General features: G+C 37.0%; 1 protein-coding gene across 1 annotated transcript in view; it reads left to right on the top strand.

Moving 5' to 3' along the window:
- Nucleotides 1-14,105, top strand: part of LOC122784488 (uncharacterized threonine-rich GPI-anchored glycoprotein PJ4664.02-like) — a 28,419-nt gene extending 14,314 nt beyond the window's left edge. Inside the window, exons 19-43 of the mRNA XM_044049785.1 lie at nucleotides 56-196; nucleotides 397-567; nucleotides 1,041-1,085; nucleotides 1,174-1,314; nucleotides 1,511-1,675; nucleotides 1,749-1,784; nucleotides 1,907-1,972; nucleotides 3,804-3,863; nucleotides 3,956-4,027; nucleotides 4,138-4,191; nucleotides 4,957-5,007; nucleotides 6,260-7,450; nucleotides 7,701-7,807; nucleotides 7,893-7,951; nucleotides 8,044-8,183; nucleotides 8,267-8,479; nucleotides 9,023-9,232; nucleotides 9,311-9,457; nucleotides 9,537-9,715; nucleotides 10,234-10,398; nucleotides 10,480-11,883; nucleotides 11,994-12,035; nucleotides 12,701-12,760; nucleotides 12,859-12,925; nucleotides 13,018-14,105. Of these exons, the coding sequence (XP_043905720.1) occupies nucleotides 56-196; nucleotides 397-567; nucleotides 1,041-1,085; nucleotides 1,174-1,314; nucleotides 1,511-1,675; nucleotides 1,749-1,784; nucleotides 1,907-1,972; nucleotides 3,804-3,863; nucleotides 3,956-4,027; nucleotides 4,138-4,191; nucleotides 4,957-5,007; nucleotides 6,260-7,450; nucleotides 7,701-7,807; nucleotides 7,893-7,951; nucleotides 8,044-8,183; nucleotides 8,267-8,479; nucleotides 9,023-9,232; nucleotides 9,311-9,457; nucleotides 9,537-9,715; nucleotides 10,234-10,398; nucleotides 10,480-11,883; nucleotides 11,994-12,035; nucleotides 12,701-12,760; nucleotides 12,859-12,925; nucleotides 13,018-13,094 (5,063 nt within the window). The 3' untranslated portion in view covers nucleotides 13,095-14,105. The remainder of the gene's footprint in view (nucleotides 1-55; nucleotides 197-396; nucleotides 568-1,040; nucleotides 1,086-1,173; nucleotides 1,315-1,510; nucleotides 1,676-1,748; nucleotides 1,785-1,906; nucleotides 1,973-3,803; nucleotides 3,864-3,955; nucleotides 4,028-4,137; nucleotides 4,192-4,956; nucleotides 5,008-6,259; nucleotides 7,451-7,700; nucleotides 7,808-7,892; nucleotides 7,952-8,043; nucleotides 8,184-8,266; nucleotides 8,480-9,022; nucleotides 9,233-9,310; nucleotides 9,458-9,536; nucleotides 9,716-10,233; nucleotides 10,399-10,479; nucleotides 11,884-11,993; nucleotides 12,036-12,700; nucleotides 12,761-12,858; nucleotides 12,926-13,017) is intronic.
- Nucleotides 14,106-14,315: the final 210 nt, after the last annotated feature.

Genomic DNA, 14,315 nt, shown 5'->3' with positions numbered 1-14,315 from the left:
TCCGAAACATCACATGATCACAGATCAGACGTGATTCAGTTTGTCTCCTCTGCAGCTTCTCCAGTTGTCCATGAATATCTTCTGTTCATTGAGCTGAACACCACAGATGTTACAGTGATTGAGCGACTGAGGAACATCAGCTACCCGCTCATCATTAACAGCAACATCCAAGTCTCTGACGTCAACATTACTACAGGTAAACATAAGTGCTGTATTTGTAAAGGTGCTTTACATTAAATCCATAGCTGTGTTTCCAATATTTTAGTGCAAAGGACTGTATTGTTTTCCTAAAATCAAATTTTTATTCAAATTCTTTGGGTATTCGTCATTTTCAGTGATGTGTGCGAAATGTGATACATATATACATTTATGACTTTTTCTTGTTTCTGTCCTCAGTTTGTTCTCCAGACAGCGGTGGTTACCAGTGCAGATGTGAGGATCAGTATCGCTGGTCATGTGACCAGTGTTTAGCGTATGGATCCTGTGACAACATCACTTCTGACACGTGTGGCTGCATCGATGGTCTTCCTCCTGATGGACAGTACTGTCAGCATGTTGACCAATACAGTAAGATTATTACTATTAGATAACCAGTTAACAAATACGTTTTTGTTTTAATCTAAGCTGTTTTATGTGACATTTATTGTTTTTTTTGCAGCTGAAAGTGAATTAGAATTGAAAGATTTACCTGTTTAAAAATGTCAAAAGTTATAATGCTTTTGAGCAGGTCATATCAGCACAAATAAACTTTTGGAAATGCTGCCATCTGCTGTTCACACCTCATAATTACATTTCAATGTCTTTTCCTCATATACAAGTTGTCCACACTCCTTTAATTATTAAGTATCAAATAACGGACATTGTCATTGTGGCCCTAATACTCTGTCGTAGTGGCTACAGTTCTTAAAATAAAAATAAGAAATTCATTTGTGACACAAGATTGTTTTAATTCCAGTTCAGTATAATTGGAAATATCATAGTCTTGTCAAAGTTTTTTTTTAATTCACTCAGTTGCTTCTTTTCTCTCTCGTTCCTCACAGACTTTACGTCTTGTCCCGTCACGACACCCGCTCCATCACCGACAAGTAAGACCTTTTCACTCTTACTGATCACTCTGCTCCGAAACATCACATGATCACAGATCAGACGTGATTCAGTTTGTCTCCTCTGCAGCTTCTCCAGTTGTCCATGAATATCTTCTGTTCATTGAGCTGAACACCACAGATGTTACAGTGATTGAGCGACTGAGGAACGTCAGCTACCCGCTCATCATTAACAGCAACATCCAAGTCTCTGACGTCAACATTACTACAGGTAAACTACACTCACATATTCTCCCACATGGTGATCTATTAGAAAAAGTATAATATTGTTATAAAATCTCATTATAAATCTAATATTTGTCCAATATCATCTTTCTGTATCTGAAATGCATAGTTCTTTTTACATTATGTCTTTTTCTGAAAATAATTATTCAAATTCTTGTCCAAATTCTTGTTTCTGTCCTCAGTTTGTTCTCCAGACAGCGGTGGTTACCAGTGCAGATGTGAGGATCAGTATCGCTGGTCATGTGACCAGTGTTTAACGTACGGATCGTGTGACAACATCACCTCTGACACGTGTGGCTGCATCAATGGTCTTCCTCCTGATGGACAGTACTGTCAGCCACTGACAGGTAAATGCTGGAGGTCACTGGAGCACACCTCTTAAACGTCAGCGTTATTTATTTTTCTACTATTCTCCAACAGATGTCTTGACTTGTCCATCACCAACTCCTCCAAACGGTAGGAAACTTCTTCCCTCACTTGACCATAATCACTCTGAGTCACTGAGCTTCTATTACATAATCCAAACTACAGTGTGTCTGTCACGACTGATTTTCATGACTTCTTTGTTTCTGTAACAGCCACCACTGCTGTAACAACACAAAACACCACAGGAACGCCAACACCAACATCACCAACCATAACTGGTATTTATTCAAATCAAATATATAGTGTATGCCATGATATTTCAACTGTATGTATATGTATATGTATATAAATATAGACACGGTCTATTGGCTGTCGCAGTTATCCACCAGGGAGTTGCAAAAAGAACTCTGTTTGGTTGGAAGTATATAGGAAATTGGATTTATAACAACAGTAAATGTTGTCCTGTGCAGTTATTGGTCTCAATCGCTAGTTTCAGTTCTTCTCCACTAGCACATGATGTTAATTTTGTAAATGATGTTCTCATTTAGAGAAAAATAGCACGGTAGATGTGTGATTGACAGCTGGTATCATCTAATACAGTGGTCCCAAACTTCTTATATGGGGACCCACTTTTGAAAGCTATATCCGTAAAACCAAAGATCGGAATTTGAATTCATAAACAAATCATTTCCAAGAGATGTTTGGTTAATTAATCAATTCATTCATTTATTTATATTATAAATTAATTACAAACTTAAATGCACAGAAATCACAATTTCTGTGCAATTCTGCAAATTTCTTTGGGGACCCAAAACATATTATGTACTAAAACATGAGTTTGTTTTGCAACTGGAAGACTATGTCTACTTTTATATACAGTACATGGTTTCAGTTTGACTAATTCAATTCCAGGTTGTGCATGCAACTTTCAGTGCCATTCGATGTCACAGTAGCACCAATAAAAATGCTGTATTGGCCTCTCCTGCCCCCTGCTGTCATGTTACCAGCATGGTGTTACTCTACTCAGACTGTTGTTGTTGCTAAGGCAAGTGAATCTAAGCACCCGAGAGCTTACAAACAAAAAGAACCCAGATGGCTGACATGGTAGCTGGTGAAGTGCATCTATCTCACTGGCCTTAATCGTATTTGTCTCTGTTGGAGATTTTTCCATCTAGACCTTCTTTAAACAGTTATTTGTGAGTGATGTAATCACAAGTGGGCGGCGCTAATTAAATGTTAATTTCACAAATGCACAATCCTTACAAATTGTACCTCGTTGTAAAGATAAATAATCAGGCTTTCCAACAGTATAAAAAACAATACCACTAGTTTTTTATTAAAGGGGAGAAATAATTGCCAAACCTTTTTTTAATAAGTTTATATATATGTATATATATATATATATATATATATGTATATGTATATATATATATATATATATATATATATATATATATATATATATATATATATATATATATATATATACTGTATATATACTGTGTGTATATATATATATATATATATATATATATATATATATATATATATATATATATATATATATATATATATATATACATAACCTTTAATCCTTAGTGCTCACCCTTGGTAAATTGCAACGGGAAAAGTACACAACTCCTTATATGGACATATTTATAGGTCACATTTTCAGGCTTTCCAAAATGGGTATTTTGTCGAGTCAAAGTTATGATAATTGTGCAGAAGTCACAAAATAGACAGTTTTTCTTTTCTTTATTTTTTTTATAAAAACAAGCCAAGCAAACTTTAAACACTGACCAATTTAGAAATTTCACCAATTTAATCTGATTTAAAAAAGAAAAAAAAAAGGTTTTGCTAAGATGTGTTTATATATTGGTAAAAAACAAAAAAAAAAGGATATAAGACACTCTATATTGCACATTCTTATCGCCTCTTTATATATGTGTTAACATAGTAATGGAAGCCTAAATGCTCTGTGTTCTAAAGGGTTAAATGTTATATGATCTCAAATTGTACCATGTTATATTGGTGGGTTTGTGTTTTTTTTAAAGGTGTCATGGGAAAGCACACATGTCACTGACACGTTATTCCAACTGTTCTCCACAGACACAACACAAGAGCTCAACACAACAGCCCTCACCACCACCTCACAACCAGCTGTAACCAGTACGCACTTCATCTCTTCATCCGTTCATTCTAATTCTCAGCAAATAGCAATTTGAAGGTTGTGAATAAAAAGCTTAAAATCTTTTCTTTAGACTCGACAACTTTTTCTACGACAGACTTCAACACCACAACAGCTACAATCCAACCATCAACAACTCTACCAAGTGATTATTTATTATTCCGTTCAAAATCAAAAGTGTGATTGTCTTGTCACGACCGTCTCTCTCTTTCTGTAAATAATTCAGCACTGAAATATGAGTTCCTTACATTCCAGATTCCACACCTGGCAGTACAACACCCACATCTGTACCATCAACTGCAGTTACCAGTAAGTCTTTGAAAAATGCTTGTATACCTATAAAGTTTTCAGTAAATCTTTATTGTTTGTTACTATTGTACTACAATGGCAAGATCGTTGTAGTGGTTATTCTTAAATTTGGATTAAAAGTAATGGTGATATACTGAGCAGAAACTAATGTCTGACTCAGCACATTCAGAAGAATGACATTTGTTAATTTGGGCAGTTTTCCATTGTTTGTGGGATGTTCTACATGTTGGTAGTGTCAAATTACTAATAACAAATTATACACACATTTGTAACTGCACATAGGCTGTTGGGTAAGTGGCTGGACTTAGAAAGTGAAAAACAATGATTATTAAAACTGATTGGCTGTAATGGCTCTATGATTCCCTTTATACTGCCACCTATAGGTGTGGCTTGGTCATGCTAGTGCTCGGTGGTGTATTTATGTGGGTTTATGTGAGTAAATGAAAACTTCTGTGAAAATGATCTGGTGTGCACAATGTTATAAAAAATTGTTGTTTCTGTAAACACCCAGGTTCGTGTGTAGATTGCGCACATGTGGCTGTGCGTAATACAATAACACATTTGTACTTGACCTGCTAAATTTGTAACGCTAAACTTCACGAGCGGAATTCCCACTTTAATGGTTAAAACATAACAATATCATCCTTTTAGACTTGACTACCACAACAGGGGTGAACACGACTACCGTTTCAACAACACCAGCAACACCAGTAACAAGTAAAATAGTTAAATTAAATAAATACGTAACATCCAATCTCTTTTCAGACTTGACAACAGCTGCTCCAACAAACACTACAGCAATGACATCTGTAACAAGTAAGACAAAAAATAAATGTTAACTATGGTAGTAATCAATAGGTAACAGTGTGAAAATATTTAATGACAACACATCAATTTTACAACCAACAATTTTAACAAGGGTTTAAAAAGAAAGCTCATTTTGACAATGAACACTGTGAAAATGTGCTTGTGCATCATAAAGTCACACATAAATTGTTCAAATGTAACTATAAGCCAGCCTTTTTCAAACTGGGGGGCGTGTAGACTCTCCAGGGGGGTGGCCTAACTAAAGTTTAGCAGGCGGAACTTTTGGTCTCGCTGTAAGCTGGACTCATTTAAGTGACGTACCACAACAAAACCTACACTGGTGACAAGGTTTGGATAATAGAGAAGTTTCTGAGGGGCAAAAAGAAAACTGTGCAACTAACAACAACGATTCACGAGGATCAAAACCCAAGACCAGAAAATGCCACCAAAGACCTCTCTGTGTGTGTCTCAAAACATTGGCAGGGGACAGCGTTTGTATTGTTAAAACCAAAACATTAATTGCACAGAAAATTATTGATATTTGTGAAGTATTCTTTGTTATCCAAATGTATTTATTGTTTTAAAAATGACGCTATTATTGTTATAATTGCACATTTCATATTTTTATTTGAAAATTGCTTTCTCACAAAGCAATATTGAGGTTATTTGTATTGCTAAAGCAAAAATGTCGCGGGGCCCCGGGAAATTTCTTTCGGCCCCCAACAGAAAAAGTTTGGGAACTACTGCTATAGGCAATGATTTTTTTTCTCATACATTCATAACAACTCTTACAAAGCCACTGAATGATGAATGATGCAACTGTTTTCAAATGTCATAATTTATTTATTATTTTGTTTATTATTTTATTTTATTTATGATTTTTTATATAATTATTATTTTTTAAATTCTACAACAGCTGCAACACCAAGAACAAGAAGTCAGTTCTTTAACATAAGCTCCCATCACTTATCTTTTTTAAAATGAAAAAAATAATGTGGTTATGTATGTGAAATATATTCCATATATCAGGTTATACAACAGCAGTTTCTAATTTTGAGAGTTATATATATATATTTATATATTTAACTTATATATATATGAGTTATATAAGTGTTTTATACCTTGCTTTACTTACATTTTTATCATTTACAATCCAATTACATTCATTTTAATTTACAACCACTGGATGATAATTACTAATACTAACATATTTATTACTTTTTATACTTTATTGATTGATTGGTTGTGCTTTGTTTTTCAGATTCAACAACAGTTATAACAACTCCATTTAACATTACTACTTCTATCTCCACCACAGCCACTACTACCACAATTTCCAGCACACCAGTTAGTGCAACTAGTACCACTTCCCCCACCACAACTACTAATACTAGTACAACCACCACTGAACCAGTAGGCACAACTAGCACTACATCCCCCACTATAACAACTAATCCCACTACTTCCACCACAACTGATACCACTACTCCCACCACAACAATTAATACCAGTACTACCATAACTTCTTCTACATCAGTGAGCACAACTAGCGCTACTCCCCCCACCACAACAACTAATACCACAATTCCTTCTACATCAGTTAGCACTACTACACCTACCACAACCACTACTACCACAACTCCCACCACAACTACTCCCACCACAACTACTACTACACCTCCAACCACTACGACCACTACTCCCACCACAACTACTACTACACCTCCAACCACTACTCCCACAACAACTACTACACCTCCAACCACTACTACCACTACTCCCACCACAACAACTACTACACCTCCAACCACTACTACTCCCACCACAACAACTACCACCTCAACCACTACTATCACTACTCCCACAACAACTACTACACCTCCAACCACTACTACCACTACTCCCACCACAACTACTACACCTACCACTACCCCCACCACAACTACTACACCTCCCTCCCACCACAACTACTACACCTACCACTACTCCCACACAACTACTACACCTCCCACCCCACCACAACCACACACCAACCACTACTACCACTACCCCACAACAACTACTACACCTCCAACCACTACTACCACTACTCCCACCACAACTACTACACCTCCCACTACTCCCACCACAACTACTACACCAACCACTACTACCACTACTCCCACAACAACAACTACTACACTCCAACCACTACTACCACTACCCCACCACAACTACCACACCTCCAACCACTACCACTACTCCCACCACAACTACTACACTACCACTACTCCCACCACAACTACTACACCTCCCACTACTCCCACCACAACTACTACACCAACCACTACTACCACTACTCCCACAACAACAACTACTACACCTCCAACCACTACTACCACTACTCCCACCACAACTACTACACCTCCAACCACGACTCCTACCACTCCGGAAAGCACTTTACCACCCACAGGTAATGTTTTACAGAGAAAAAATCTAGCACAATATGTTACATTATGTACTGTGTTATTTAAATGTATTGATTGAGTATATATTAATACATTTAATAGTTTGTTCAATTTCACTAGCCACTTGATATTTCAAAGCTGTAGAAACAGTTATTTTAAAGGATATCCGATCTTTTGGACTTAATGCTTTCACGGTTTATATAGAAGGGAAAATGTGCATATCTTATCTGTTTATCTTTTATATTTTTTTCTCAGGATTTGAGGTGGAAATGTCAATGAGATTAGACATGGAATATTCATCAGAATTGAGTGATCCAACAACTACCGAGTACAGGAATTTAAAATCAAGAATTGATTCAGTGGTAAGTGAACTGTAGAAACCATACTCAATTTACCTTGTATGTTTACTTGTATTTATGTTATTTGTAATCACACCTTCCCCCACAGTTAAAGGGGAATTTTGACCAAATCCCAGGATATCTTACTAGTTTTGTGAAGCGTTTCAGGTACAGTATGGCATTTCTGCTGTGAACAACTATTTTTGAAGTAGTTATCTTGACACATGACCCATCTTAATTTTGGATTATTGTCCTTACAGAGAAGGAAGTGTGATCACAGACTTTGTTGTGGTGACAACACAAGTCGACTATGATAGATTATCAGCAGAAAACCAAAAACTCCCAGCTGCAATGAGCTCCATTGCTCCTGTCACTGGCTCCATTTCTGCATTTTTCAAAAGTAAGTTATGGAAGGCTAGCATTGTAACATCTTTTATTTCACTTGACTGATTCCCTGGTTGTTCAATTTTGCTTTATACAAAGGTTCAACTTCATTCAGCATTCCAGCCATTACCTACACCGGTAGCAGCATTTCCTTGAAGTGTGAGCCTCCTGTCAATTTTGATCTTGGAGTTATTAGAAGTGCTGCGTGGAAATTCAAAGGAAGGGATATTAAAAATGGTGGACGGTTTAAAATAACTACATCTGGTAGCATGTCCATGCTTGGAATTACCAATGTCATCCATGCTGATAGCGGTAAGTCAGTGGTAGCAAAATTGTTTGATTATAAGAAATCACTGTACAGCTGTGAACAAAAACTAGGTTATAATATGTATAATACGACATGAGATTAAACTGATTATTTTTTGTCTAAGGGTGTGTTCACACCAGCCAGGTTTAGTGCGGTTAAATCGAACCCTGGTGCTTTTCACCAGAGCAGCAGGCCAGATGAACATTAACGTTCATTTCTACATATCTGACCAATAGCAGAGTGCTACTCTGATCACCTTGGTCCACAAATCACAGTGCATAACTAGATTTGCCTCTGTTAACATGAATCAAAAAATTAATGATGTATCAAATTTACATCACAAAAAAACAGACTATTGGGTGTGAAAACACCCTAAGATACCACCAGTACTCATGGTCTTGTATTAGTACATTATCCCTGTAAATGCAACAAATTACCATAATGGATATGCTAGGCTAATGCTCTCGACTGTTTCATGAATCGCTATCAAAATACATGCTAATGTTTTCTTTTTCCTCTTCATGAATTCACTTGTCTCTTGATAATAGGTTTTTACAGTTGCATTCTGAGCAAAGGAACAATGACTTTCCTCCAAGAAGGATTTGTCTCAACAGACAATATCAAAGATGCTCCAATTGTGAGACTACAGCAGGAACTCAATGTTAAATGTAATGTTGGATTAATACAGCCACTTAAATGCTGCGTGCAGCGTCCCTACACAGTCAAGTGGTTTCAAGATGGAGGCCAATTAATTTCAGGTATGAAGTGACGTTGAAGACTCGTTCTACCCATGCTTGTGAAGTTTGTCTCATTAACGATAACGGTTGATTTTTCAGTTCCTGTTGATGGAGAATCCAACTGCATCAATCACAATTTCAAAATAGAAACGTGCAGTGGGTCCAGTGTCAAGGAAACTTTTGTGTGTAGGGTAGATAACCCTTCAAGTTATAAAATGACCATGACCATGACCATTTTCATACAAGGTAACATTTAAACTCTCACTACACTCTTCTTTCACTGTTGTACACTGTAGTCACTAATTTGACTATTTGACTCTCCAAGATGTCAACTGTAACAATGAGCAGTATGGCACTGGGCGAGTAGGTGACAGATCCACCATAGAATGTGAGGAAGGTCAAACTGGAAGCAAGACTGCGATATGTCAGGACACAGGAAAATGGAAACTTGAGGAGGACACCTGCATAATTGTGGAAATCGTCGAGTTATTAATTGATTCAGAGGTTGGTGAGCTACTCTGTTGCAGGGTCTATTGCAGACATGAGTGGAAGATGACATTTATGTCACATCGACCATAGCAGACCCCCGGCAGATGTGGAACCTATGAATTGGCCATTTAGTGTAGATGCCTTATCAATTGATGTCGTTCAATGAATCTGTTAATCTTGCTTTTTGCTTTTGTTGTGAAATGTTTTGCAGTACCAACAAAGCTTTTTGGTTGAGTACAGAGGCATATTTATTTAAAGTATATCATGGCATTAACAATTATAAGATTACATCACACACTGCACACACATCCAGCTGTGGTGACATTTTGCCACAAATGTTCAGCAATGTAGAAGCCTCTTCTTGAGAGATGAGATGTCTTCAAGATATCTACCAGTCACGTTGCTACTGACCTAACGATTTGTGGGATACTATGACCTGGCTAAATGAGAATGTACACAGACATCATGCACTGTATATTTGTATTTCAAGAAAACCTGGGATCAATGTTATTTGCCTCTTTTTTATCTTTCAGGATTTGATTGTGGCGGAAGTTCCAGATTTCGTAGCTAATCTCAGTAGAACCATGCAGAAGGAAGAATCGGAAATTACAAATTCAACTGAAACCATAGCAGCTGTTGTTAATATTTTAACCAATGTTGCAAACACGGCTGAAACTGTCAGTGAAACAACCATGCTGGTAAGTAAAACTGATACGTTTTAAGTAAAGTTTTTTGACCTTTTGATGAACGTTTTACGCTTTCCTCTTTCTGATCTGCAGAATATTCTAGAAAGTGTTGATGTCATCATTGGTGAAGAAACAAAAGAGTCCTGGCTTGTTCTGAATGCAAACGAAACGAGGAATGCCAGCTCACAGTTGTTGAGCATTCTGGAGAGTCTCTCCAATAGCTTGGTTGGGGAGTTTGCTCTAGAGACTTCACGGATCCTGCTCAACCGAACCACCTTTAATGACAACTTCACAGCAGACCTGAACTCCAGCATCTTCCTGGACATTTCAAATGTCGGTATGAGCAACGTCGTCATTACCACCATCGTTCTGTCCACTCTTAATAATGTTATGCCACCACGGAACTCCACCTTTGATACCAACCTGTTCAATGCCACCAGCAATGATACTTCAAGTGACAATGCCATCAATGCCGCAGTGGTGCTTGTCAAAATAAATGCCAGTAGAACTGACAATGTCCTCCTGAGCTACAACAAGCTCAACAGCTCCTTGACACTAAACCCACAGTGTGTCTTCTGGAACTTCACTCTCTTTGATTCACTTGGAGCTTGGGATGACAATGGGTGCACATTTGTTTCTGACATAGACAACATAGTGACCTGCAGCTGTAACCACCTCACCTCCTTCTCAATTCTCATGGCAACAGACATCCCTCCATCACTGAGAGCAGCCTTGGATATAATAACTTATGTTGGAGTTGGGATATCGTTGGCAAGCTTGCTTATATGTCTGGTTATTGAGGGATGTGTTTGGAAAGCTCTTACCAGAAACAGCACTGCCTTCATGCGGCACGTTTCCATCATTAACACCGCCCTGTCTCTGTTGATTGCGGATATCTGTTTCATCATCGGAGCCTCTATAGCTAATAATCCCCTTGAGAACCCAGGGGAGGACTACGTAATTCCAATCGGACCATGTAGCGCGGCAACATTTTTCATGCACTTTTTCTACCTTGCTCTGTTTTTCTGGATGCTTGTGTCAGGCCTTCTGCTTTTTTACCGTACAGTTATGGTCTTTTCGTACATGTCAAAGTCAGCCATGTTGGCCATTGGTTTGTGTGTGGGCTACGGCTGCCCTCTGATTATATCTGTGGTAACGGTTGCCGTCACAGCACCAGGGGAAGGATACATCAGGAAAGATGAAGCCTGTTGGCTGAACTGGTTCGAGACAAAGGCTCTCCTGGCCTTGGTGATACCAGCCTTGACCATTGTGTTCATCAATATTTTGATTGTAATTGTGGTCTTGATCAAAATGTTAAGAAGAAGTGTTGGAGAAAATGCCCCCGCAGATGAAAAGCATACACTGGTGGTCATCGCAAGATGTGTAATCATTTTGACTCCATTATTTGGACTGACATGGTCACTGGGAGTTGGAACGATGGTATCGTCAACAAATCAAGGAATCCACATTGCCTTTGCGTTCTTCAATTCGTTGCAGGTATTTTCACCCACTGAAATATAAAACGGAATTTTTGTATTCTAATATTTTTTACGATCATTAATTGCGATGACTGATTTGTTGACTTTGCGACGTCTGTTCTTCCTCAGGGTTTCTTCATTTTAGTATTTGGGACACTACTTGATTCAAAGGTACGTTGATTTTTTTAGGAGTAGTAATCTGTATGTGTGCCGTCTGTGTCCTCTCATCAACATTACAATCGGTGAGAAAATAGATAAAATTGCTGTTGGTCAAAATTAAGCTTATTAATTATGCCTATGCTGAACAAACATCAAGTCGTAATTACTAGCATTTTTGTGGACACCGTCTCTCTCCACTGTTGACGTAAGATTCCATGCAGAACAAAATTAGTTTGTGCCACTGTTAAGCTGCTTTTACTCAGTCTATTACTGCTTTTAAATGATTCTCTGAGCTTTTCAGAGAATCTCAATATCGTGATTAACAAATTTGAACGGTGCATATTTATATACAGGGTCTTGTGTTTCTACCAAAAATAGAGGCTTGATATCATCCCATAAAACAGTTTAACGTCACACACTGTGCAATACATTAACTCTCTAAATTTATGTATGTATATATGTATATGTATATGTATATATATATATATATATATACATATATATATATACACATATATATATATATATATATATACATATATATATACACATATACGTATATATGTTTATACATGTGTGTGTATTGCACATTTAAATGATTGGTTTTGCTTATTACACACTGGTTGAATGCTAAAAATATTCCTTTTTGACCATGCCAAATCTGTTTGTGTCTTTAGATACGTTCTATTCTTGCAAGAAAGATACCCAGAGCAGGAAGTGGCTCAAATACAACAAGAGTAAGTGATTTATATACATACATAATATATAATAACTACTAACACATGACATTTTTGCCAGTAAATGCCATTCATTTACATATTATTTGTTTCCACAGAGCACAAGTGCTGGTGTTAACTCATCAAGTGGATCAAGTGTGATAGGTCGACTATTAGGAAGAAGATGTATGTGTTTTTTTTTTTCTTTCACTTTGTGCATCTTCTTCCTTTTTACATGAACAAATGGTTTTGTATTGACTTTTTCTTTCATTTTCCAGATATCTACCATGTTTCACAAGCTGCAAACTCAAACAACAGTGGTGCATCAGAGTCCTTCGTCAGTATGAACACATGAAATGGTTCAAAACATCTGTCGGATGTGAACATTGTCAGTACAATCAGAAAGTGGCTTATGTTCATGATATCATCAAAGCTTAGATAGTTGTGTATATAAATGTTTGAACGAAAATCTCAGTAATGAAAGTGATATACATACAAATGTTTAGTGAAAATGTCATAAATGAAACTGTGAATTATTATTATAATTATTTTTGTTAAACACTTGACAACTGCTGTGGGTTGTATGTAATCCTGCTATTATTTATGTTAAATACCACAAACGCATGGTTTACATGGAAATTGCAGGATTGGAAGCAGTTGGCAGGTAATAAATAGCTAATAATTACTGAATAAGTCAACTTACATAAACTGAAGGTCCAGTATGTAGTAATTGGGGGATCTATTGAAAGAAAAGGAATGCAATTATGATTATATTATTAATCATAATTATGTCTGAAACTATGAGTAGTTGTTACTTAGAATGAGCCTGATATGGGGGCAGGTCCCTGTTGTTCTAGCTTTCAAAGTGGATTTATAGATGTCTTAATGTTAACTGAGGGCCACCATAGTTTGACCTTCAACGTTCGGGGTGTATTTAGTTGATTTCCATTTGCAACCTCAATGCCTCCAATCCTACCTACAGAACCTTGACTCCTCAAGTAAAAAGTAGCTAGAATTTCACAAAGTGCACTAATGACCCAGATTTATTCCTTTTATTTAAAAAGTATTTAGTCGTGTTCCTCTGCTTAGCAGTGTTATGTGACATTTTGCATCATGAACAGACATGATCTTGAAAAAGGAAGCGAGAATCAGCCAAAATAAAGATATATATAAATAAAAAGTACAACAAAAAACCTAATAAATGTGCTAATTTTCATCCACAGGAAACATCTAAAATGTGTTTATATGAGGTTCATCTGGTGATGAGTCCTTCACTTATGCATGTAAAGTGATTGAAAAACGTTTTTGGTTGCTCTTAACAAGCCCCTAGCACTTATGCCCAATAAATGATATTTTTGTTAAATGGCTCAGATTTTAAGTCGTCTTGCAAACTGTGGTCTGTAACTGATAATGTGTGGTCAGCTTAACAACATCTCTGGAAACTTTGACATCTTTGCTGCACTCAAAGACTGTATATAAAGACTGTATAAAAAGTGCAGCACCGATCACATCCCTTACGCCCAGTCAGAGACCGTCACTGTGCTTAAATGAGTTACAAAAATCTCATAACTTTCAT

The sequence above is a fragment of the Solea senegalensis genome, linkage group LG17 (genome assembly GCF_019176455.1).
Source record: "Solea senegalensis isolate Sse05_10M linkage group LG17, IFAPA_SoseM_1, whole genome shotgun sequence".
NCBI lineage: Eukaryota > Metazoa > Chordata > Actinopteri > Pleuronectiformes > Soleidae > Solea > Solea senegalensis.
Note: the sequence above shows the minus strand (reverse complement) of the source record. Positions and strands in the feature narration are given on the sequence as shown.